At 38.7% G+C, this 26963-nt stretch overlaps 1 protein-coding gene across 3 annotated transcripts; it reads right to left on the bottom strand.

Moving 5' to 3' along the window:
• Window positions 1–354: 354 nt before the first annotated feature.
• LOC114239571 (uncharacterized) lies at window positions 355–26963 on the bottom strand. Of its 3 annotated transcripts, none has more exons than XM_089739935.1 (10): window positions 26790–26963; window positions 15266–15340; window positions 13965–14097; window positions 11707–11786; window positions 10828–10873; window positions 10331–10429; window positions 9625–9703; window positions 8725–8878; window positions 7968–8085; window positions 355–7894 (listed from the first exon to the last, which is right to left on the bottom strand). In XM_089739935.1, exons 1-10 carry the CDS (start codon window positions 26850–26852, stop codon window positions 6855–6857), a joined length of 1887 nt encoding a protein of 628 aa, XP_089596061.1. In that variant the 5' UTR covers window positions 26853–26963; the 3' UTR covers window positions 355–6854. The 3 variants fall into 3 exon arrangements, with proteins under 3 accessions (XP_089596061.1, XP_089596062.1, XP_089596063.1); XM_089739936.1 differs by having other exon boundaries at window positions 8725–8869; XM_089739937.1 differs by lacking the exon at window positions 26790–26963 and adding an exon at window positions 26376–26761.

The following is a 26963-nucleotide window of genomic DNA, read 5'->3' as shown; positions in this document are numbered from 1 at the left end:
GGGTAAGTGCTAATTTGCTAACATTAGCCCTAGCAAGAGCAGCGCTTCGCAGAATTTACCACTGGATCGGAATCGGGACCCGCTGAGGAGATCCGACGAGAAACTCAGTGAGTTGTATCTATGGGTTATATTTCAGAAATTATTTAGAACAGACAAATATGTATGAGCTTAGATCCCCTTGCCCCTAGGAAAAATTGTACCCACAAAAAAAAATTGGGGTAGTTCGCTTAAGGAACTCTTCGTCGTGATCGAAGAGTTTAGTGACCGGTGCTTGAAGGGCCTAAAAGCACCGATTTAGGTGCAATACTCCTTTTGATATCATGAAAGGTAAGTCAATGAAATAAAAGAATGTAATCGTAATAAAAACACATATATTTCGCTTTTATATAATATTTTACCAAAGTTTCGGATCGAGTCCTTGAAGGCAGCCTGCGGATACCTATACAAGCTCAGTGCCCGGCGTCGCCCGCGCCCCTCGTACTTAAGGCCTCTCCCTCCGCGCACACTTCGCCTCTGTCTAATCAACGACAAACCAACACGCGTTTACACTAAGTATATAGTTCAGAGCGACACACAACCAACAAACATTTCCTCTTTACATTTTCACGTGGAAACAACCACACGGACGAGCAACTTAAAGATAATTGAGATAGTATCAATCACACGCGACCCATCGAGATTCGCTCGAAACTGCGAATGTGTTATAATATTTCAAAGAGTAGAGTGATTTACAGAGCGCTCATTTGTTTTTTTTATAATACCTTCAGCGAACCTTCACATTCGTAATTACGGCCGCGTCTACGACGGACCTTCGCGCAAACACGCGACAAATCAACTAGCATCACTTTTGGTTACAACATATCGGGATGAATTTTTTTTATCAAATCACTAAATCCACAATTCTCATGGAATGAAACATGTAACGGAAAGAAGAATAGAAAAAATTTGGTCAAATCTATTTATTGATACCACACACACACATAGCGGAATGCCACACGTGACCAACAATAATGAACCCTGTACACTCGAGGCTGCGCGAGCCAAATTTATTCATGTCTTTTCAACACTGTACTTAGAGCGTGTTTTTTAACGTTCTCGATAGCGTAAAAGTTAACTCTAATTTGTATGCAATTGGAACAGCGCCTCTAGCGGCAAACGTAGGCAAACGTTCCAAGCTCCATACAAATACGAGTTAACTTTTACGCTATCGAGAACGTTAAAAACTCGCACTAAGCACACAGATCTTAACGAAACGTCACTTCATTAAATTTCGTGTATCAAAACGCTGTACCCTAGTTTCTAATAGAGGGACATACGTGGTCCCATGATAACTTTGATTCGAATTCGAAGCATGTTTACGAACTCCGAAACAAAACATACTTGAATGTACCATTATAATAGATAAGAGATTTTACGGTATCATATAACACTCCCTATAGCACGGTATTATTTTACAACACGGTTCCACTCTAACACGAAAAGAAAAATTCTCCAAAACCCTGTTATAACGCGGTGATTTTACAACACGATAAAGAAATTTTCTCATATAACACGGTTTCGCACAACGCGGAACTTTGTAGGAACGTATCTACCGTGTTATAGAAGGGTTACCTATAAAATATTTTACAATTTTAATACGCTTTAAGTACTTTACGATTTTACACGTTCTGGTAAAACGTAAAATAACGTTAAGAGATCTCTGTGTCTCGGCTAGATAGTATGATTATAACGACTTTCAAATTTGATATTGATTTAGATATGACAAAACGGATATAGTCTTAGAGACAATTCGCCCGATTCTTTACTAAACAAATAGAAAAACATTTTTCTTCAACGCCCAAACAATCGTACAACAAAATTAAAAACTAAAAACAACAATACGATTACTGCTCATCTCTAGACGTGATCGTTTGCCTGATGCGACAGAGCGGTCCCTTGGCGCCGCACTCATACGCTCATCTCCGATATAAATCACTTAAATCATACAATACTATACAAATCGCTTTATGGGACAATATCAAATTCGTGAAAATGTCATTAAAAATTGAAACAAAAATTTAACAAAGCTGTCATAATTTAGCGCGTATAAAACGAAGTTTGTCACTATTGGGAATCGAACAATTTTTGTAAAACAAACACTCAATTTTGTTGTATTGCAGTAAATAATTAATTGTACGCTTGTAGGTTTTAAATTTGAGAAAATTTTGCAACTTCACACGGCAGAGCCATTTAAATTTTGAAATTTGGAAAAAATATAATAATACACAAACACAAAAACAACTTCAGCTATTTGAATGGGGTAAACTTAATTGAAGTTCAATTAAAAACATCGAACTGTTGATGCTGATAAATGTTAATACCAAATAAAACGGACCTTTAATTACATAGATAAATGTCGCGTATTAAGAGAAATTTCGCTTAAGCCGATTAATAACCGGATAATTAACCTTTCGATATAATCGTTTAAAAAAAAACCCGAATGATTTAAATTCGACCGAAACTCTCGATTCTGAATCCCGAGTGTTTTCGTTTCGCTTTGTTCTCAAATACACAAATACACCCTGTATTTTTCTATTAAGACAGCGCCCACAGTCGCGTACAGATCAATGTTTAATTTTTTTTTTAATCTACATAATTCAACAATTGTTCAAACTGGTAACTAACCACCGTAACACTAGAATGTATCGAAAATGTATTACGAAATAATATTCTGTGATAACGTTAAAGTAGCGCGTGTAGACAATTTGTGTGCTTAGTGCGAGTTTTTTAACGTTCACGATAGCGTAAAAGTTAACCCAAGTTTGTATGCAGTTGGAACAGCGCCCCTAACAGCAAACGTAGGCAAACGATCCCATTCCATACAAATATGAGCTAACTTTTACGCTATTGAAAACGTTAAAAAACTGGCACTAAGCCCAGTGTGCCTAATGCAAGTTTTTAACGTTCTCGATAGCGTAAAAGTTAATTCAAATTTGTATGGAGTGGAACGCTTGCCGCTAGGAGCGCTGTTGCAACTCCATACAAAGAGTTAACTTTTACGCTATCGAGAACGTTAAAAAGCTCGCACTAAGCTCACTGATATGCCATGTTCGCTTTCACGTTATCGGTTGAGGAGGCAGTCCACGCAGACGAGATAATTTCAAAGGCACCCTTCATAAAACTGTATTGAGACACACTCCGCGGAACATTGGTCACAATAACGTCAACATACCGCTATGACAACGACAATGTCCCATAGTTTCTGTCGTCTAGCGGAACGAATTTGAAGTCGGAGCCTCAATAAGCTTTGGGCCATCATTGATCCCTCAAAACGAAACGCTTTTTTGCTTCGTGGTATAAACGAACATCAGTGTGCTTAGTGAGAGTTTTTTAACGTTATCGATACCTAGCGTAAAAGTTGGCTCATATTTGTATGGAATGGGATCGTTTGCCTAAGTTTGCCGTTAGGGGCGCTGTTCCAACTGCATACAAAATTGGGCTAACTTTTACGTTATCGAGAACATTAAAAAACTCGCACTAAGCACACTGATAGTGGGCAGGTATACGTGAGGTGTTTAGAAAACAACTGCCTACAGACTGCACAATCTTGCTTGGGGCGCGGCGAATGTGAATCAGTGAGCTAATCCGTGTAACGTTAGAAATACATTCATTTTTATACATAAGTATATATGAGGCCGTCAGCACCGAAGTGACCTAAGCCAGAAATTTTCAAATTCTTTTGCTTAGATAATGAAATTTATTTTAAAAACAATCAATTTTGATGCAAAACCGGCCTATCCCTAGTTTGACCCATAGATAACAGATTTGTAAAAATGTTTATTTTGGCGCGTATTGTTTTTGCCAACGAAGCAGTGTAAGAGTAAATTAAAACCTCATTACTTCCATACTAACTATGATAAACTTATGCTACTTTTGCCCTGACAACCTCATATGTCTAATAACATAATTTTACTTGGTAAACGCACATTTATTTCGTTATTTATTAACCAAAGAAATCAGAAATTCTCAATCAATTTTTATTTACAAGGAATCACATTTTTTTTCAATTAATATTATAACGTTTCTTTATTACAAAAATACACATATTTTCTTTTTCTTCTTTTTGGTCAATCTTCTCTTTGTGCGTCTTGAACGCTGGCTCGCGGAGGGGCGGGGGGACTGGATAGGTTGGGGGGAGGGTGTGGGCGAGCCCGCGTCCCGACGTCCGTAACTACACTCAATTATTATTATTATTATACACAAATCGAACACATCGGAATATCGCCGAGTGGTGGCGATGCTGTGTGCGTGACAAACACACCCATTAATACACCGTGGAGTGAATACAGATTGACACTTCACAATCCCAATTGAACTTCCGAATCTGCTGACCGTACCGTAGATTGGGGGGAATATGGACTAGGGGTAGAATAAGGACAAGTCTGGGTTGTTACAATGCTTTTGTGAGATTTAAATTTGTTGAATTGAAAAGGCTTTTATTTAGTGCTTATGAATACTAAGCAGTTTAATTTAGTCATCAGAGCTTTGTGACTGATTAAAGATATTGAAAAGTTAATTACCTAAAGGTAACTAACTACCTACCTAACAACTAAACAGTGCCACCCCTATCGAAAAACTCTATTGTCCCCATACGTGACCCGAATCACCCCAAAAGCCAAGGTGGATCAGGTCAAGCTAGTTTTTTAAGTTTTATGTATATTTGTCAATGAACTATGCATAATAACGCATCGTATATGACAATTTTAACCTCTGGAACCGTTTTAAACTCAATTCTATTGGTATCAACCTAAGCAAAACCGCTGAAATGTGTGTTGGAATTGGAAAGCGTCCCGATTCCCCCAATCTACTGTACCAAAGTTTTAGTACCGTCAACAAAAACAACTGAATTAGTTAAGCTAAATTTTTTAAATTTACTTTTAATTCACCGTCGGCAACATTATGTTGTATGCGTGGATCCATTATTTGTATATACAATTGTAACACTTTAACTAACTACGTTAAGGTTTATTTTCCTTTGTTTCATCACATTCGGGTACGAGAGGCTGCTGATTGTCTATCAAATGATGCCAATCATTATAACGAGTGAGAGCACTTCTTAAACTAACATTTCAATATAATGAATGCGTGTCGAATTTTTTTTTTTACAAAATATCTTGATACTTTGCTTTCAATACGTTAACGACTTCAGAGTACAGTTGACAGCAAACAGAGTTAATTTATCGAAAAAATCTGTACAGTTAACAAAAAAGAAAAAAAATCATTTTGAAAGCAAAACATCAAATACAAAAGGTGATATCACAAAACGTTAAAAAAAAAAAGACAATTTTCACATAAGTGTGACGGGACATTTCAAACATCAAACTTAAACATATGTATATACAACTTAATTGCAAACAAACATACATATTCCGTTTCGCTTAATCATCAATCAAGATCATAATTACTTATTTTAAAATCGTTCAATCGGTATTTTATATGACATTAACGATTAATATCATTAACCACTGAATAATATCGAATAATTCTATTGGATTTTCTTTTCATGTCAAGCTGTAAACCAATAACGGCGCACGAGGTCATATGTGCTTGATCATTGTGAAGGATCTAATTTGGTTTGGCCACAAATGACGTCACACGCAATGTAGCCGGTTTTCGGACAAAACTAGAACTGTCCAATTTCCTATTGACGTGTAACAACAACCCTGCGAAAGCGAGGCATACTATAGGGGCATTATTGGTAGAAGCGTGTACAATATAAAATTTAGTATAAAAAATCAAGTTATTATTGTGAACCAAAGGTGTATAGCAAGACAGATTACAAACGATCTCCGCTTTCGTCCGAAAATACTGACAACGTTAATTGAATAGCAATGGCTCGTTGTGGTATTAAGAGAAAAAAAGCCCGACAATAGAGCTTTAAAGTCGGATTTCGACTTTTCAAGTCGCACTTCCAAATTTAAATTTAGTAGTAAAGCCCAGAAACAAAAACTAGAGATAAATAAGTACAAAGCCGATGTTCTATACAGAGCTGGTGTTTTTAGTAATTTTAAAAGTAATTTTTTTTTTATTTTATATCATCATTTATCGGACGGACTATAGTCACACTCCGTATAAATGTAAAACAAGTTATGCAAGAGTGAAGTTAATAAAAGATACATTTAAAGTCCCAATAAGTATTGACAAAAAAGAACCATTAAAAAAAACCTTTTACAATTTTTTAATATGTAACATTGTTGAATAATATAATAACTTTAACGAGAATTTTATATTATAAAAATTTTTGAAACATTTTTGTAGCGGACCGAATTGTGATTCTAAACCATTCTCGAACATTCCACTTGAATAGGCCTAAAATCGGTCAACCTTTTACGAAGAGTTCAGTCACACACGCCAGAGAAGAATTGTATATATGAAACTTTATTCTTACATATCTACTGTTATATGTATGTGTGGTATTTGTTATTGTCATGTAAATCATTACTTAAAGTAATCATAACTATCGATGTTAATTAACAAAAATCGACCGGGGTTGTTGTTACACGTTGTTCGATGCGTCGTGTGTCGGTTTTGTACTGGAGGAAGCTTTAGAGTTTGGTTCCTTTCAAATTTACAGTAGTTGATGTCGTATTTCACAAAACTTAACGTTATACAAATTGGTGACACCTTCAAAAACATATCCTAGGAGAGTACCAGGTGTTCGCGTCGTGTGCGAGCGAGAGGGGGGGCGGAGAAAGCGAGACAGAGTCCGTATTTACATATTCGAGCGGCACCGGTGTATATATACAAGAGCGGGAGCTTACGTAACTAATATAAGGGCACTTGGTCGGTGACCGTTTGGCACAGGTTCGGTCGGATCAGTCGATGACGACATACGGCAGCGCCAGCACGTCGCCCAGCGTGGCGCACTCGTGCCACTCCGCGAACTGCGCGGGGCGGGGCGGGCGGCCCAGCGCGTCCACCGCCGCGCCCGCCGCCGCGCCCGCCAGCGCCGCCCGCAGCGCGCCCTCATGCTCCGGCAGCGCCAGCACGGGCGCGCGGCTCATCTGCGTGTAGTCGTAGCGCGTGCTGTCCAGCGCGCGGGAGCACAGCGCCACCAGCGTCCGCCCGTCCACCGTCTCCTCCTTCTTCTCCGGCTTCACCTCTTTCGTTCTCTCGACGGTGCGGTGCTCCTGGGGTTCAGTCTCGAACTGCTCTTCGACTTCCATCCGAGGGTGAGGCTCGTTCTTGCCGAACTGCGTCTCCTCTTCGTTGGAGAGCAGCGGCGCCTTGAGCCGCTCGCTTGGCTCGAGGCTCGGGACGCCAACCATCTCGGACTCCACTTTCGAAGAGTCTGGTTTAGGTTTACCGTCGGGCCGGTCGTCGAGTCCGGCCTCTGGATCGGTATCCGGGTCTTCCGGCTCCCGCTTCACCACCGGCTCGTCTACCGGATAGGGACGAATCGGAGGCGGCGACGGGGGTGGAGGCGGCGAGGGGGGCGCAGGCGCGAACTCCGTCCACGGTAGGTGCGGACAGATCGGAACCCGCGACATATTTTTGACACAGTAGTCGTCCGCATAATCTGAGTAATTGTACAGGGGTACGACGCTGGTAAAGAGATCGGGGTCGTCAAGTCTGGCGGGGGGCCGCACCGCGAAGGGGTGGGGCAGGGGTGGCGCTCGCGTACCGTTGACGCCGGGCACGTACGTGTGGTGCAGCGCGTGCACGTGCAGCGGCTGCAGGACCCGCCGGCTCGCCGCCGGACAGTGCTCGTCCTCTTGCTCCTCCCCGCACGTGCACTCCACGCCCTCTTCCTCCATCTCGGAGATGAAAACGGGCGCGGCGGGGACCGGGGTCGTCACCGCCGGCGCCGGAGATGAACCGTTGCGAAGCGGGGAGCTCACCTTTACAGGACATGCTGAAAGAAAATCTCGTTTCAACCTTCACCTCTCCGGTTGTCTGGTAGGAAGTTTATGTAAATGATTACTAACGTTCAGGTTCAATGAGCATGACGTCAGGCGAGGCGGGCGGGGAGGCCGCCGGGGAGCCGGGGGAGGGGGGTTTCCCTCGTGACTGAATCTGTTCTAGCAGTTCCTTTGTTGTCTTCACCTAAAGAAAAAGAGCCTTTAATCTGATTTTAGTTTACAAACATTAATACACCCAACAGCGAGAAGGATCATCAAAAATACATAAAATATTATGAAAATTAAATAGATAAGTAGATCTTATTCGTGTATGGATGTAATGAACGGAAAGCACAATAAAACTACACGTGCGGCACATGACGATACTTTTTAACTGACCTAGCTTCAAGCCTGAGTGGATAGGGCTGCCATTTTACAATAATATTGAATTAAGTATCCGTTTTTTTTTCTACCTATGCTGATGGCCTTAAGAGGCTATTTCAGCTTCTCCTTGGCGTGTAGGTGAGCTCACGGGGCTCGAGCCGATGTGTTGCTAACACTAGCTCTAGCAAGAGCAGTGCTTCGCAGAATCTACCCCCGGATAGGAAACGCGACCCACTGAGAAGATCCGGCGAGAAACTCAGTGGGCTGTGTCTGTGGGTTAGTTTACTCGCCGAGCCCTTCGTCGCAAGCGACGGGTTCAGCGAGGGCGGTGACCGGTGCTTGAGGGGTATCAGTGAGCCGAGACTAGCTCTATCGCAATAATCTTATGACCCATAATTAAAATTCACAAAAAGGTTGAGGCATCCTAAACTCCATATAGTCTATTGTGTGTGTGCGTTACCTTCTTGCCCCCGGCGGGCGGCAGGCGGTGCACGAGCGCGGCGTAGGGGTCGGGGGGCCGGGTCCCGTTCCGGCGGTGGGGGGCGGCCCCGTTGCGCGCCCCCCACCCCGGCTCCGCTGTGGTCTCCGAGCCGGACCCGGCGCGACTGTGAACTCTGACATTAGTACAATGTTCCATTCATTATTCCTGTTCAATTCTTCATACAATTTTACTATTCTAAATGGTTTTAAGAACCCACACTATGGGTTAGAAAAAATATGTTTTTTTTTAGTCTTTGGTGAACAATCACAGTCTTATTCCGTCAACATGATTTACGGCTTCCGGCCCATCTGGGGTTAAGTGGTTACCAGAGGCCATAGATAACCGGTGATGGAAAAAACACATCAACAAAATAAACACAGGCCGTCTATTAAATTCTACATGCATGTTCTCAATTTTGGTAGTGGAGTTTTGACCGACTCAATAGTGCAGTAGTTAAGGGCCCTGAGTGTTGTGCCGGGGGTTGCAGGTTCGATTCCCACGTCGGGCAGATATTCGTGTTATGAACAAGTTTATTTACTTTTTGTGTAGGTGTTGATTTTCTGTATATGTATTATTACAGAGACCAGGCTCCCCTCGACCGGCAACTTGTTTTGTAACTTTAATAGTTTTCATTAACAGCAGATCGAAATTGTTTTGTCAATTTTTTTTGTTAATTTAGTAAAATATATTTAGGCCAGTTCTGTGTAATTTCTATATTTTTTCAACGTCCTCGCATCTGTTCGATACATATATATTTATTATATTATATTATATAAATATGAATGTTAGTCTCTGGTACCCATAACACAGGGAATCCGAAATTGGGGCAGAAGACAGAGCATGATTTGAAATAAAAAAATTAAGAATTTATTAACACACCTTTTTTTCTTGGGTTTTTTGTCTCTCTTCGCTTTTTTCTCATCATATACCGCTTCGACGGATGGCGGCCTTTTCACGGCTGGAAACACAAACAATCATTCGTTTAAATGTCACATAGACACGAGATGATCAACTTCGAAGGATAGATCTTGATCTAAACTTGAAAATTTTAAAGGAAAACAATTTTACTCTTTATTATAAAAAAAAATGCTGGAATAAAACAAAAATAAATCTACATATTTGGTAGGCGGTAGGACCTCTTGTGAGTCCGCACGGGTAGGAAGCAGTAATGCGCTACAGTTTGAAGAGTGGGGCAGCCGTTATAACTATACTGAGATCTTAGAACTTATATCTCAAAGTGGGTGGCGCATTTACGTTGTAGATGTCTATGGGCTCCAGTGACCATTTAACACCAGGTGGGCTGTGAGCTCGTCCACCCATGTTGCAATAAAAAAAAACTATTATGCGATGGCACCCATCGGTATCATGTCACGAATACGGACCACGCTTTAGTGACTTGAGGTAAAATTTTAATGTCTTACGTCACTCAAATTTCAAGTAAGATCAGCTAAGTGAAGAGGGCCAGACTTGGACTGAACGTTGGACCCGAGGCGACAGAGGACGGCGACCTACCTGTGATTGGGTCGCACTGTGGCAGCAATGAGGAGTTAGAGCTGATGATATGTTAAAAAAATTGGACACATACGTGGTGTGACAGGTTTGTGCGGTACGACAGCTGGTGGAGGAGGAGGATCGTCGTCCACCAGGATCACGTCCTGCGAGTCCGACTCGTACCCACCCCATGCTGGAAGAAAACAAAAATAAATCAAAATATTTGGTGGGTTGTGAGTCCGCACGGGTAGGTACCACCACCCTGCCTATTTCTACCGTGAAGCAGTAATGCGTTTGGGTTTGAGGGGCGGGGCAGCCGTTGTAACTATATTGAGACCTTAGAACTTATATCTCAAGGTGGGTGGCGCATTTACGTTGTAGATGTCTATAGGCTCCAGTAGCCACTTAACACCAGGTGGGCTGTAAGCTCGTCCACCCATCTAAGCAATAAATAAAAAAATTTACTTCAATTTCTTTTTCGCTGACCTTATTTACCTATTGGGAACGTTACTTTCTAAGGAACTGATTGCCTTGAGTACTGTCGGCAAATATGATTAATTAATTTATTTATTTATTTTCTAATTTTCATACCTGGCCTCGACAACGGTCTTGGACTGGACAATGCCGGACTGGCCACCTGGAATATATATAAAAAAAAAGTTTTGCAAAATTAGTTTGAATGGAAACAAAAAGAGAGTTTATTATAATTAACTTTGATTTGAAATTGACAATATTGAAATGTCAATATTTTTAATTAGGTCACGACCGACATGTAACAAAAAAATGTGAATTATTTTTCTAAGTATTGTCAAGCGAATTTCTTAATCCTTTGACTGCCGTGTAGGTCACCGGTGCCCTACGCAGCGCACTTAAGTCATTAAGTCGATATCTGTTACTGAGGTCTGTCTGGAATGCGTAACTTTGCCTTATTTTGTTTGTTAACGTATCTTTTAGTCTTTAAGGCCTCTTTGATATATCGTCTTTTCGCATTAAAAGTGTACAATTTCCAAAAATATTCACCAGTATTGTTCTCATAAATACTGTCAAAAGAGCGTAGTTTAGATTTAGTTTTTTTTTTTAGTTTACCTATGTTTTGACTACTATTAACAAAATTAATACATAATTTTATCTCACTTTAAAAGACAGATAATGTAACTGGTAAAAAATAAAAAATTAATATTGCTAAGAAGATTATTATTAAAAATAACGAACGTTAAAAAACCTTTAGAACATTCTCCTGTAAAATTAGTAAGTTTTGTGATTATACAATTTTAATGCAAGAAGATGATATATATTCATGCTCAGCATCTTCAGATTCGTCTTTCCCAGAGTCTACTAGATATTACGGCCGAATAGAAATCGACATAGTTACTTCAGCGCACCGCGTAGGGCACCGGTGACCTACACGGCAAATAACGTATTAATGAATTCAATGGTTCTTGTCGAATCGACGTACTACAAGGCACTGACCCGGGACAGGGCAGGCGACGTCAGCGGAGTGTTCCCTCCAAGCCGACGGATCTGCCGCTCGGCTGACGAACGATTTGATCCTAAAACGGAACAAAAGTTAATACAGCATTCTCTAATTTTATTACCAATCAGACGAGCATTCGGGCCATCTATGGTTAGTGGAGACGGCAGCAATGCCAGGAGTGCAGCCGTTGCCTACCGTTAAGTACTCTCCGCAAGTCACGTTTGAAGACATGTCATGGCGTTCGAAAAACACTATCCAAATAGTATGCATGCATTTAGAAATCTTTTTTTTTTTTTAATGCTTAGATGGGTGGACGAGCTCGCAGCCCACCTGGTGTTAAGTGGTTACTGGAGCCCATAGACATCTACAACGTAAATGCGCCACCCACCTTGAGATATAAGTTCTAAGGTCTCAGTATAGTTACAATCTGTCTAGTATAAGTCTAATATAATACTAACAAACCTTATTCACGTACTCATAGCTCGTTATTAAAACCTGTCGATCCAGTGGATACATTGAACTAAATAGTACTACCAGAAAACCTTTACATAATAATACATTAAAAATAACGTAACAATTAAATCTAGTAACGGATACATTGCGGGCCGACCTTGGCCGATTTCATAATGAAACAATTCTGCATCAATACCAAAAGGACGAAAGTTAAATTTTCGTATTGATTTTAACGCGCCATCGACTATCTAATGACCACATATCTGATACATTAACCGATAGAATAATGCCCTAATTGTGTGTACACTAAACAACAGCTCACGAAACTTTAGTTATTACACAGCCATGACACAGTTTTATATTCAGCACATCGTAATAGAGATGTGTTGTTGGCAACACTTTTTTGCTTGTAAGCAAAGAGTTGAAATGCACAATAAAATAGTAATTGCTCAATTAGAAAACTTTCAAATCTGTTGGATAAACGCACGTTATCCTTTGTGCCACCCTCAGACACAGCCCACTGAGTTTCTCGCCGGATCTTCTCAGTGGATCGCGTTTCCGATCCAGTGGTAGATTCTGCGAAGCACTGCTCTTGCTAGGGTTCGTGTTAGCAACGTCATCAGGTTTGAGCCCCGTGAGCTCACATATTAGTTAAGGTTCCGCTGATATAGCCTCTCAAGGCTATCAGCTTAGGTAGGAAAAAAAATCATTTGTGACGTCATCAATGTAGGGTGAAAGAGATAGTGATATGCTTCTCGTACCCAGTCCTCTTTTAAACCTAGCTTTATGTTCAAAGTTTCTCTACAATTCTCTAATAAGAGAGTTAGAAGAGCGTTACAGATTCTTCCAGTATGCGGCAATATGTTAATCCAGTTCAGAAAATTTACGTGGAACCTTCCGGCACGCATCGACGGGACGGTAATATGCACCCGAACTAAGCTATCAAATTATGTTTTAGTTTTAGAAGCGCAAACCATCTAGATTTTTTTTTTAATTTCAAATTCGTTAAATCACGTTCAAAAGTATATAAGAAGTTTATTTGTTAACCGTTTTCAAAAACAAATATTTTAGGGTACGTACTGAAGCTATCACTGGTTTAAGAAAAACGTATAGAGCGACATCTATCGTTCAACAGTGATAGCTCTTAGCGACATTTGTCTGCTAATAGCAGAAATAATTGTCTTTTTTCGGTACCTATTCGCTGGTAGTCTAAGAGGCTATTTCATCTTCGCGCGTACGTGTAGATGAGCTCCCGGGATCAACTTGAGAGAATTAGCTACCACTAGCCTTACGCAAAAGCAGTGCTTCCCAGAATCTACTACCGAATCGTAATCGCGACCCACTGAGAAGAACCGGCGAGAAACTCAGTGTGCTATGCTATAGGGTAATTATGCGATATTTATCTAATTATTGAAGAAATCTGACTAAAGAAATTCCGATTCAAGAATGTCCTGCCAGTTTGGTGAAGAAAAGTAATGATGGATTAGCAAATCAACCTTGAGACGTCCAGCATTGAGCAGCAAAAACAATCTTGGACCGTTATCTACTTATTATGGACCATTCTCAACAGTCTAGATTTCCGGTTTTAGAACTTGCGGTTTCAACAAAAATAGAAAACACTGCGCAATGGACATGGTACAATTTAGCTCGCGAAAGCTATACCAAAACCTTCGCATCTTTGAGAACCATTCAAAACGTGGACTGCAATATTATGTTCAACAAATTTGAGGCTTGCATGAGAAATAATTTGTACTCGTAATATTATGCCTTAAGTATAATAAAAAGTTAAATTAGTAATTACCTGTGTGCCCCGGTGAAGCTACAGGTATGACAAGGTCCCTCCATCTCTTGACTAGGACCTTGGCGCGACGCGCTAGAGTCGGGTCTGAGGTCTTCCGCCTTAACTCATTCACGTGCTTGCCAAGTCTGGTGGTCTGGAGACGTGATTGGAAAACGATTTAAACATCTTCTATTAAATACAACAAGAGATAGTGATACCAGTGAGAGATACCAATGTGCTTAGTGCGAGGTTTTAACGTTCTCGATAGCGTAAAAGTTAACTCGAATTTGTATGGAGTTGGAACGTTTGCCTACGTTTGCCGCTAGGGGCGCTGTTCCAGTGAAAAGTATTAAAGACATGTCTGCCCACGGTTATTTTTTTAAATATAAAGCGTTTTCTTTTTTGCCTATCTATTCGCTGGTAGTCTGAGAGATTGTTTCAGCTACGCCCGGACGGGTAGGTGAGCTCATGGGCTCAACCTGAGAAAATTTGCTAACATTAACCCTAGCAAGAGCAGTGCTTCGCAGAATCTACCACCGCATCAGTAGAGAAAGTCCTCAGTAGAGAAGATCCGGCGAGAAACTTAGTGGGCTGTGTCTACGTTCGCTCGTCGGAGAACTCGACGAGGACGGTAACCTGTGCTTGAGGGTCCTAAAAGCACGGAGAGTAAATCAGGAGGATCCGACAAGACATGTTTCAGGCGATGGCGGCTTTGATTTGCCCCGTCGCGGTCGGATAAGGATTTAGAGTCCATGGCCTAATGGTTCCACTGTCCAGGGCACCCTAGTCGGGTCGTGCGACTTTCCCATGTGTCGAATCCTTGAACAACCGCATCTACAATGAAGGATCATTAGTAACATCAAACACGAACGAGCCCAGCGTATTCTAAAGGGAACAGTGAATCATACCCTCTATTAGCAAATAAATGTAAAGTGAAATTATGACAACGATCGTATCGTTGCATTAACTACCTTATCGCGTAACGCATAAGAGCTTTTATCACATAATACATTTTATATTTCGATGCCTCCAATGAACACTACTCTAACTCCAAATTCGTAGGTTTACTTACAGGAGGAGTGTTTAAACGAAAAAAAGTTGATAAAATCTTTATTGTTGCAGATATATTTATGGCTTTTTCTTGTGTAACTAGATGATTTACTCTCGCTTCGAACCCCATCAATAATAAATTTGTAATACTTTTAAAATAGTGAAGCGATTTGCGTGAAAAACGAAAATTTCAAAATTTTGAGTTAGAGTAGTGTTCATTGGAGGCATCGTTTTAATCTTGTATTGTTAAAACTATTGAAAACATTGTTTACCTCCAACAGCTCTTTTGTAATATTGATTTTTTCCAAAATGGATATGATTTCGTTAACGGCGTGCATGTCCAGAACCTGAAAAGGATAATGAAAAATAATTAATACTAAAAATAATATAATCATAGAATTGATATTCTTTACAACAGCAATGGTACAACATTATTATTTGTGTTGTATTTTTTTAATGAAGGAAGGATTACTGGTGGCCCAGAGGCCTTTCCAGTTTCACCAGGACAGGTGGGCGAGCACGGGCTCAGCCAGGAGGGATTGTGTGATCTACAAACTAGAGCGATATGCCAGTTTTTGTGAATGCAACGTCCAAACGCAAAATTCAAGGTTCGCATTATCGAGTAACACGAGTGAAACCGCAGTTTGCACCAAGTCAATAATTTTTGCAACATTAATATAAATTATTTATTAACAATATAAAAGTATTTGTATCAAGATTCGCTTAGAAACTATATTCTAAAAACAATAAAATCATTTATTGCCTTTCTTTCAAATCATATATTAAAATTATTATTACAGGTCAATAAACAAACTAAGGCAAAGGGAGGTAGCTCAGCTGGTGCTATGGTGAACTGGATGTATCAAATAACAGTTATTTTCAACCACCCTCTTCCCACCTGGTAAAAACAATATTGAATTACAATAATATAGTGGTTTTGTATTTTCTCCTGACAATTTATTATTATCATTTACTTTATCATAAAGCAAGAATCATGTACTTATATTGGTCATGAATGTAATTCCTTGCAACAACGTTACCACCCCACAACACATAATCTTACTGTTTTAAAAGCCGCAACGATTATATTTCAGAATTTCTAAAAAGTTCTTATACAACACCCTTTACAGTAATTTCTAGACAACTGATTGACCCATTACGGATAAGACCACCAGATCTCAAATTATTATCCACATCCGGTGTAAAGATCACAGAGGCGCTATGATGATTGTATTTATTACCTTGTTGCGTTACAATTAATGTGATGCAAAATATAAAAAAATTATACCTGCCTACGGGATTCGAACACCGGCACACTTGCATCGCTTGATCCGAATGCACCGGACGTCTTATCCTTTAGGCCACGACGAATTACTCAGTCAGCGAACTCATAAGTTAGAGAACGCGGGCAGAGAGGGGACGCCCGCAAGTTTTCGCGTTATGATACGGATCAAACAACAATGAACTTTAAAGATACGCATTTGTGTTTAGTTTACAAAAATTAACATTGTATTTTGTTTATCTTTGTAGTAGTGGAATTATTACGGTACGGGCTTCAAGAACCCTTCTCTTTTAGTTACTAATGGTTCAATGCGACTTTTTTTTTGCGAACGATGACGATCCCAGTAATGTGTAAATTTGATACCGTCTCATTAATTGGTAGGCAGCGGCTTGGCTCTGCCCCTGGCATTGCTGAAGTCCATGGGCGACGGTAACCACTCACTATCAGGTGGGCCGTATGCTCGTCCGCCTAAAAGGGCAATAAAAAAAAATACACTGGCAATGGTACGGCGGACCAGTGCCGATTTATTTCTCGAATATTAACAAGGCAATGTTAATGACATAGTTCAGCTCTTACAATACAATCGGTCGCGGGAGTGTATTTATAGACTAGTTAGTAAGTAATAAAGAGTTTATCAATTTACATTATTGACTGGAAACATAAATAACATGTTTAATACGTAGTGCAGTGCAATGTGGCGAGTGCGTGACATATTTCATTTTAAGTCTCAATGTTCAAGTCGGAATTTATTGATTGTTCATTCATTTATAACGCTGAGATCTTAGAATTTCAAGTACATTCTGCAAATCCGGAAATAACAAATTTTTATCTCATCATATTTATCCGGGCCGCATACGTTCCGGCCAGTTATAGCAAGGCACTTCCAGAATGTGATCGGAATTTGAGACCAAGCATATTGCCGAGAAAATATAGATAGAACGTACTCAATAAAAGTTCCCGTGAAAATTTGCGTAATAAGGTACTGGTGGTAGGACCTCTTGCGAGTCCGCACGGTTAGGTACCACCACCCTGCCTATTTCTGCCGTAAAGCAGTAATGCATCTCGGTTTGAAGGGTGGGGCAGCCGTTGTAACTATACCTGAGATCTTACAACTTATATCTCAAGGTGAGTGGTGCATACAAGTTATAGATGTCTATGGGCTCTAGTAACCACTTAACAACAGGTGGGCTGTGAGCTCGTCCACCCATCTAAGCAATAAAAAAAAGAAGATCGTTCGTGTTCTTCTGACGCTTGCGTTGGATATGCATACCTAAATTCGCCTTACATTACGCCTCTGGGCTTACATAACTTTAAGCAGTTGCGTACTTGAACGATGGTGTGAATTGCGTCGACATCGCCCAAAACACGTCATTACGGATCCTCCCGACCCATTAACGGTGCTCTTAGGTAGCACAAGCACCGGTCACCGTCCTCGTCGAACCCGTCGCTTGCGACGAAGGGCTCGACGAGCGAATTAACCCACAGACACATCCCACTGAGTTTATCGCCGATCTTCTCAGTGGGTCGAGTTTCCGATCCGGTGATAGATTCTGCGAAGCACCGCAGTTGCTAGGGCCAGTGTTAGCAACACTCCGGTTTGACCCCCGTGAGCTCACCTACATGTTAGGGTGAAGCTGAAATAGCCTCTCAAGGCTATCAGCACAAGTAGGAGAAAAAAAATTTAAATTGTTTTGCGAAAACTTCAAAGAGTCGTTCGTATCATCAACCTTGCACTTGACCATCAAAAACGACAGAGATTATCTGTAGTATCCGCGGTCGTTAATATCGGCATCCACCTTGACACGTGAGGTCAAGTCGCAATTCTATTGTCCAACTGATGTCCCATCCTTCAAACCGAAACTCATGAGAATCGTGAGGCAGTAATAGGTAGCATACTGGTACCTTACCGTGTGAGGTCACACAATATACTCAACAACTAAGAAAAATAGTTAATCCGACTGAATTTAACGTTCGCGGCGTTCTCCCATCAAATAATTAATGTTTGCTTGGGATAACTAAATTCGTCCGGCTAATAATACAAGATTTTGACAAAAAACGAAAATCAACTTCCAAGAAATAAAGGGGGGGGGGGGTATATCAATCAAGAACGGACTCAAAAGTCAATGAAATTTTCATTATAAAAGATAAGTGGAAAACTGGTCATGTGATATAATTTTCATGACAAGCACCAGCTTTCTAATGATATCATCAAAATCTAAGTTCACCAAGAAAAAAAATTACAGACAAGAAACAGATCGAATTGAGAACTCGTTTTTTTGATGTCGGTAAAAAATTACTAAATTCACAACTTTACATGTTGTCTTCTCCTTTATAAATAAGCTTCAAATGCACTCTGACCAGACGAAACACAGAGTAAATCCTACGTTATTATTCATCAATATCAAGTTTACGTTTTAATCAAGTTTACTGTTAAGAGAGTTTTATAATGTGATAGAGAATAGCCGACCGAGTTTCCCGCCGGATCTTCTCAGTGGGTCGCGTTTCCGATCTGATGGTAGAACTGCTCTTGGTAGGGCCAGTGTTAGCAACACTCCCGGGTAGAGCCCCGTGAGCTTACCTACATGTCAAGAAGCTGAAACAGCCTCTCAAAGCTATCAGCATAAGTAGGGAAAAAAAAGATAGAGAAGTATGGAAGGAGAAAACATGTTGCGCCCGCTCCAGGTGACTGGGAGAAGGGCAGGAGAATGAAGATCCGTTTTAAAACAAACATAAAAAACGTAAGCTTTAATATGAAATAAAAATAAAAATACGCTGATAATAAATCCTCTTTTTATTGGCATCAACCGCTGACGAACCTTGGCTCGACCATTAATGATTAATATTGGAAATTAGCAAAACCAGGGACACTGCTGAACCTCTGTCTGTCGCTAGGCCTCCATTTATTTCTAAAGTTAAAACTATCACCCACTTAAACGAAAATTACGTATTATAAATTAATAAAAGATCATGTGAAAGTCTTCTTTATATGATTATGATTTTGGCGTTTTACAGTACAGTGTGCTTAGTGCTAGTTTTTTAAAGGTCTCGATATTGTACAAGTTAACTCAAAATTGTATGCAGTTGGAACAGCGCCCCTAGCGGCAAACTTAGGCAAATGTTGCAACTCCATACAAATTTGAGTTAACTTTTACGCTATCGAGAACTTTAAAAAACTAGCACTAAGCACACTGGCCATTTGAAACGTAATTATATTTACCTAAGTATGGCTGACAATGAATTTTATTTTATAAATATAGAATCCTTTTTTATAATTCACTCATTTGTTTATCGATTGGCGTTTTGTTTTCACTACTCTATTCTCTGTCATTATTTGTTGCTCTAGTGCCGGTATAACCAGCATTACTGCGGATATGGACTGTGAGGAACTAGACACAATAATGAAGCTCACTAATCTCTGGCTAGCCTTGGTTAATCGCTCGTCCCCACTGATTCCACACGACAACGCTCGACCTCATAAGGTCCAAGAGACGGTCTCTAAGCTTCAAGAGATAGAGTTTAAAGTTTTGCATCATCAACATGCAACGAAAGACTTCTTCTTTTCAAATTTTTGGACAACTTTTTAGCAGGAAAAACAATCAATACCCCAGAGGCATTACAAATTCCTTTGAACAGTCTGTTGGTTCCCGGGTACCGGACTTCTTCAAGAATAGCATTAAAAATTAAAAAATAACAATGCGTTGGCAGAGATACATCCATATCATGGTTGCACATTTTTATATATAGGAATAAAAATATTTATAAAAAAATTGACTAAGCTGTGTGTACTAAACGACAATTTCGTAAGTAAATACCTTAATATTTACAGCACATAGTATTACATGGCCAAAATATTGACAGCATGTCACTAAGTAGGCGGCTTCGACGGAGTCTAAGATCTATTTCATTCTCCATTTAAATATGATAAACTATATAAATATACGTCACACACACACACGAACGACAACTTTTGTTTTTGCTTAAGGGCTGATCTTCTTCCGGCCTCTACTAAAACTTCCATATCTCACGACCGAATTATTCTCGGTAGCCGTGAGTGATCCTGAAATCGTTAAAACGGCCAAGAGTCGGTATTTATGTTTATACGCTAATTGAACTAGGACCGTGCGAGTTTAATCACATTGAATAAAACAGTCGAAGAACATTTCGATTGGCGAGTAGCGTATTTGGCGAGACGGAAAATGCACCTGTTCTAAAGTAATTAGTTCGTATCGCGCCGCGGCGAACCTGATTATAAATTAGCTGATACCCTAGGCGAACTTAATCGGGCTATAACCGAATTCCAACTAGAGAAAATCCCGACCATGATTTAAGACGTATCAACAATCAAATCCTGTCGTACATTCTGAATCCTGTCCGTAGCTAAAACCTTCGACACGATTATTCCCAACATAGTTAATCAGGTAAACTTACGTAAAAATGGTTTGCGGAAAACTTTAGAACTCTAATGCCGATACCTAAGTATCGCGAGAGCACGACGAACTGTGTGCTTAGTGAGAGTTTTTTAACGTTCTCGATCGCGTAAAAGTTAGCTCAAATTTGTATGGAATTGGAAAGTTTGTCTACGTTTGCCGCCAGGGGCGCTGTTCCAAATGCATGCAAATTTGAGTTAACTTTTACGTTATCGAAAACGTTAAAAACTAACACTAAGCACACACTGCTCTACTTGGTGTTGAGGGGTAATCCCTTCCGCTACTTTATTCACGACATAGCCAAGTGTCGTCTACATCAAGACAAGTCGAAGACTACAACTGCAATTGCTGCATTGCTGTCCCGTCTTTTCATACTGTAATGCGGTATTCCTTTGGAAAGTACCTAATTAAAATACATAACCCACATTAACCAATTATGAAAAGCGCCAATCAATGCTCTCTCAACTGATGAACCAATATTGCTCAAGTCCCCAAGAAGTTCGTTCAACAAGATATGAACAACTTTATGAACAAAAAAAAACGAAATTTAACATATTTTGACTAAATTTATTTATATTTAGTTTTTAATTTGCATGTTTTGAATGCAAAATTTAAACTTTCATTATGTACATTTGAAAGTTTAGAAATACACTTTTAATATAAATAGTTTTTTTCTAAATAATTCTATCCAAACAATTGGAAATCAAGTTTAGTTGTTATACAATAGGTTTAATGTTTCAAGGTGGCGACATTGTGACGTCTTATGTATTCCAGTTACAACTGAATATCAGATGGGCCATAAGCTTTCTACTCGCACGATGTACAAAGTTCAAAAAACATTGACACTTAGAAGTTACATGAGGGGGAATATAAAAATGTATGCAGCAAAGAAGGTATAAATAAATAATAAATAAATAAATATTTACTAACAATCACGCCACGTTAACTGGTCCCGTGATAAGTTCGTAAAGAACTTGTGTTACAGGTACCAGATAAAGGAAATAAATGTAAGATTTTTATTATACACATACATATATTTAATATATGTACATCCATAACCCTGGAAAAGACATTTATATTTATCATACAAATATCTTCCCTTGGCGGGATTCGAACCCGCGACCCCCTTGTGTAGTGACCATGTCACTTACCACTACACCAGACGGCCGTTCAATATGGCCGGTATGGATACGTGTTGCTGCATTTACTTCTAATTTGAAGAGATTTTTTATAAAAAAAAAAGTGTATTGATCGATATTGGTCTGGCATAAAAGAAAAAAAAAAAATTGAATTTAATGACTCGCATCTTAATATCATGTAAAAGCTTGACTATGGCTCTATCATTACCAATACCCATAACTTGACCTGATGGTGACTACTTAACAGTAGTAAGGCCTACCCATTTGGAAAGATATTTAAAAAAATACAGTATTTTACAAACATTTCTTTATCAACAACTAATTATTTGTTCACACTACAGTCGAAAGAGGCATTTTTCTTTCTAGTGTTAACACTAAACTTAGTTTTACCAAACTTCACTCGGTAATCATCAAAAGTTTTCGCTCAAAATCAAGATAATATTGTAATTTTATTCATTTTGTCATCCACTGCAAACAAATTTTCAGTGTTCATAGGCAAAATAATGCAAATAGCACAAGAACCAATACAAAATGTTTCATAAAACAAAACGATTGTGTCCACTATTGGTAAGTTTTATGGCTCTGTAGTGGTTTGTGTAGCAGTAAAAAATAACAACTGAAATTGGAATATTATACTTCCTTCAATCGATGCATTCAAGACGATGCATTAATAATACTTACAATAAAGAATGTTTACTTTAAGTAATATAAAAAAGTTTACAATTTAATTTTTTTGTAAAAGAATGAATTTGTGTTGATAAATTTATTTATTTTTTATTGCTCATGTGGGTAAGCGTGGACAAACTCACAGCCAGCTTGGTGTTAAGTGGTTACTGGAGTCCATAGATCTACAACGTAAATGCGCCACCCACCTTGAGATGTAAGTTCTAAGGTCTCAGTATAGTTAAATATTTAATGGGTATCAGTACTTGGACCCTGAATTCCATCCTTGAGCCCACAGTCCGGTTCCAACATCTACGGACCGTCCAGCTCCGTCGAGGCCCCCGCGCACCCCTTCGGCGCGGCAACCTCGTAGGAGCTTGGGCCCCCAGCTCACAAAAAAGCGTTACTTGTTTATCAACTTTATTCTTTATTTATTGTCCTTTATCTATTTCCTTATAATGATCGAATTAAATATGAGTCATAATTTCCTTAAGGTCACAGCATCTTTTATGATAGCTCTCCATCTTAAACTTCATTGCAATGATTGCGTTTAAATCAAAAAACCTCATCCTTCTTTCTAACTTGCAGTTCCCAACACTGCTTGGGCAGCCCTAGCGACTTGGTTATCCTGGACTATGACACTTTAGCAATGGTATTTATTTATTTCTATCAAAATTTTACTGGACTATATTAGTCTAGCTAGAAGCTAGAAGAGTGATTTTAAAATCTTTATAAATTTTACAAGAGTATATGAAGCTGATATAAAGAACAGGTGAACAGTTTTAAATGTATCAATTTAACAAAAAAATTCATTGCTTTCTTGACCTAATGTCATTAAATATTTCATATACTCTATTTAAATATATATTGTCATTTTTGTCATGTCAATTTTTGCTGCTCACACATTCTACATTAAAGGGCTCAAAGTAACAATTTTCTCATGATTAGCAGTACTAGAAACTGGAATATGAAATAAGAACACCTAGATGCCAAATGCAAAATATTTTGGTACATTAGTCACTAAGCTAATGGAGACAACAAATAAAATGTTGGTTCGATGGCTGTCTTACTAATAACACAGCGATTGTCAATTGTTCTACGATCAGTATTTAAAATTATAGAAAAATTAGAATATTAGAATTATTACAAAAATTATAAGAACATGGTAGAAGAAACTCAAAAGGGACAGATCACATAATCATATCGAGTTCTACAAAACAGATAAGATCTTCTGACCCCGAGTGTTATATTACCTAGTTTAATTATAGTTTCAACATCAAAATAGTCTTACAATGGTTATCTATTTCATGTCACATTTTAACCATTATCCTTATTGAAACATGTGACTATGTACCACTAATAATTTAGTAAATTTACTAATATTAATAAATAAAGGTCTTAAATAAAATATTATCAATTTGAGACATGTTTTTTTTATGTTGTGTGTAGCATTGTAGTTAATAAGACCTAAGTATTTAAGCCTTATTTAATAAGGCTTTGGGTTAAACTGAAATCAGAGTTAATCTTTCAAAAATACTAGTTAGCTTGGCCGAGATGGCTTTCACACTCAGCTTCAGGAATATAAGCAAAACCTTTTCAACAAGATGCCACAACAAAATATTAATTCATATTTATTTTTGTACAGCATGGCATATAATGAAATTTTGACTTTTAATTACCATACAGTTACTTGAAAAATAAACAAAATATCTATATTAAACAAAACAGTTTTATGCTATTATACTGAATATTGTGGGTCTATTTAGAGCTGTTAGTAATTTATAGTATTCAAAATTACTATACTATATACTATACTGTATAATATACTATATACTATACTATATAATACACTATACTAAGTTGAAATAAATGCCTTTATATTTGAATTCACACACTAGGTATGCAGATGAATGCCAAAAGGCAGAAGTCCAATGCGCTGGTAGGACCATATACACTACTCTCAACTCTTCAATCTAAGATACTATCATCGCAGTTGAGAATAGACAAGAGCTCGAGCGAAACTTATTCAGGGAGGCCAGACCCTCAGCATAGATTATCAATGTAAAGAAGAGTTATATAAATTGATATGCATTGATGTCAATATCCTCTAAGGTATTGTATTTGAAGTCTTAGTCCTTTTATTTTGGACAATAGCAATAGTTGCTTCTCCATTTTAATTTCTAGGACTATATTTGATGGAAACTGGTAAGTCACTCATGCTCGCACTGTTACCTGTTTTTCAGTAAGTAAAGCAGTGACAACACCAAATCCATAAGCACCGTATGTAACTGTTACATTTTAAGTGTTTAAATGGAGTTTTTAAGTAATAAATTGAGTGACCATGCAATTATGAGTGTAAATATTTTAGGCTAACAACCCACATAATTGGCAGCCTTCTTTTTTAGTAATATCATAGAACACTATATTCATAACCTATACTCTTGGAGGAACCAGTGACTTTCTAAAATTTACTAATTTTATATCAAAATATAAATTAAGTTTGAAAAGAGACATTTAATTGAATACTAATTTTACCACAATTCCATGTCTCCCCGTGATCATGGTGCTAAAAACTTTGCAGAGATATGTGGAACTTAATACAAATAAATGAACGGCAAAAACTTGCGTAACAACATGAGATTATCTTGAGAAACTTTGTCATTCTCTATGGGTTTTTTTATTACGTTTATTCCATGGTTTATAGGTAAATAAACTAAAGACTCAGCTAATGCTACATAGTCACAGGTGCTCTCGGACATCAGTAATGCCAAGGGCCTCTGTCTATTGCCAATCTACAATTTATTGAAGCTATCTATTCACCACATAGTTCAGTAGGATTTTTTTCTAAAGAGTAATGAATATATTCATAAGCTTTCGCATTAATATTATCAGACAGTTGTAGATAGTTGGAAACTTTAAATAAATTGGTAATCACATTTAAGTAAATGTAGAATGTATGAATGAATAAAATATAAATCTTGAATAAAATGAGTATTTTTTTGTTATCATTTTGCATATTATGTTATTGCCCTTAAGTAAGTTTATAACAATTTAAATCCAATATTGAATTTTCAAATGCTGTACATATTTTATGTTTCAGTTAAAATTTTAAAATTCACTCTCATACAGACCTCTATGCTCTGGAAGTTTCTGTTCATCTTATCACATATTCATTTTGGTTTCCGAGAACCTTACATGTTGACATTAAGATTTTCATACACCGGTTGTATTCAAGAATCAGGAAGCAATACACATGAGTTATAGGTTAGAGTTTAGAGACTATAGTTTAAGATTTTTTTAGGGATCTGCCAAAGATTTATAATCTTAAATCAAGCCATGCGGTTTCAGCATGATACATTATTAAGAGTTTATAGTCGTTTTTTTTATAAATGGGTATTATTTAATAGCCAGTTTTCTGTGAAGTATTATTGTATGTTTTAATGGTTTGATCCTTGGGGCATGATGACTGCATTTGGCCATGGTGCACATGGACATGCTGCCATTTTAACCAAGATGCTTGTGCCTTCTAGCTACTATTTCAGTTCCTGTTTAGAACTGACAGAGTATTCATTCATTGTGGATATCAGACATGTAAAACGCTAATCACCTGTAGTGATAAGAGACAAAAAGATAACAATTATAGCCAATACCTTCACATAGATGTTAAACACTGACCAAGCTATCAACAAGCCAGTCTCAATAACAAATTCGTGGTGATTTTATCATAATCTGTATCAATTCGATTTATGAGGAAATAACGTGTAATTTGAAATTCGCAAGAAGAAATAACACGAGCAAGTTTACCAGAAGACCACGTCTGCCATCAGCAAGCGCCAAATTGACCACTAGAACACTACAGCTACGTACTCACGTTGGGTTAAATATTGGTTTAACAAACAAATTCCTGAAGCGACTCCGACAAGATAGCATGGTGAGCCTTGGAAACCTAAGGGAGGTCACGCGTGGCACAATTCTATACTTTCACGTTGCAAAATTTTTGGCACTAGGGACGGAGGGACGGGACTGACAACGTCAGTGGCCCCTCCGAGCTCGTAACGGACGTATACAGTTGCGACAATGCTGCTCTATCACCGACATATCACTCATATTCACATTATAGAAGCAACGATCACTCTCACACGACAGCGCGCACCACTGGGGACTTCCGCGGCGGTCTCCCCGCTGACCGAATCGCAACATTGAATCGGATGTCACGGGCTCGTGGACCGTTTTCGTATCTCGATCACTTTATGGAACATACGATGATCAAAACACGCAAACTTACATTGTAATTGTTATCCAACGCATTCAGAAGTCGATTACTTAGTTCATGAGCGTTATTACTCATTTATAAACCAAAATATTTAACTAAATACGACGAACGTGTCTTCGGCTGCGTCGTAATGGCGGACCGACGACTACGTATGCCCGTGCCAGGGCATTTTAGCCGAATAATTCA

The sequence above is a fragment of the Bombyx mandarina genome, chromosome A1, assembly GCF_030267445.1.
Source record: "Bombyx mandarina strain Sakado chromosome A1, ASM3026744v2".
Classification (NCBI taxonomy): Eukaryota; Metazoa; Arthropoda; class Insecta; order Lepidoptera; family Bombycidae; genus Bombyx; species Bombyx mandarina.
This window is presented reverse-complemented; position numbering and strand designations above follow the sequence as displayed.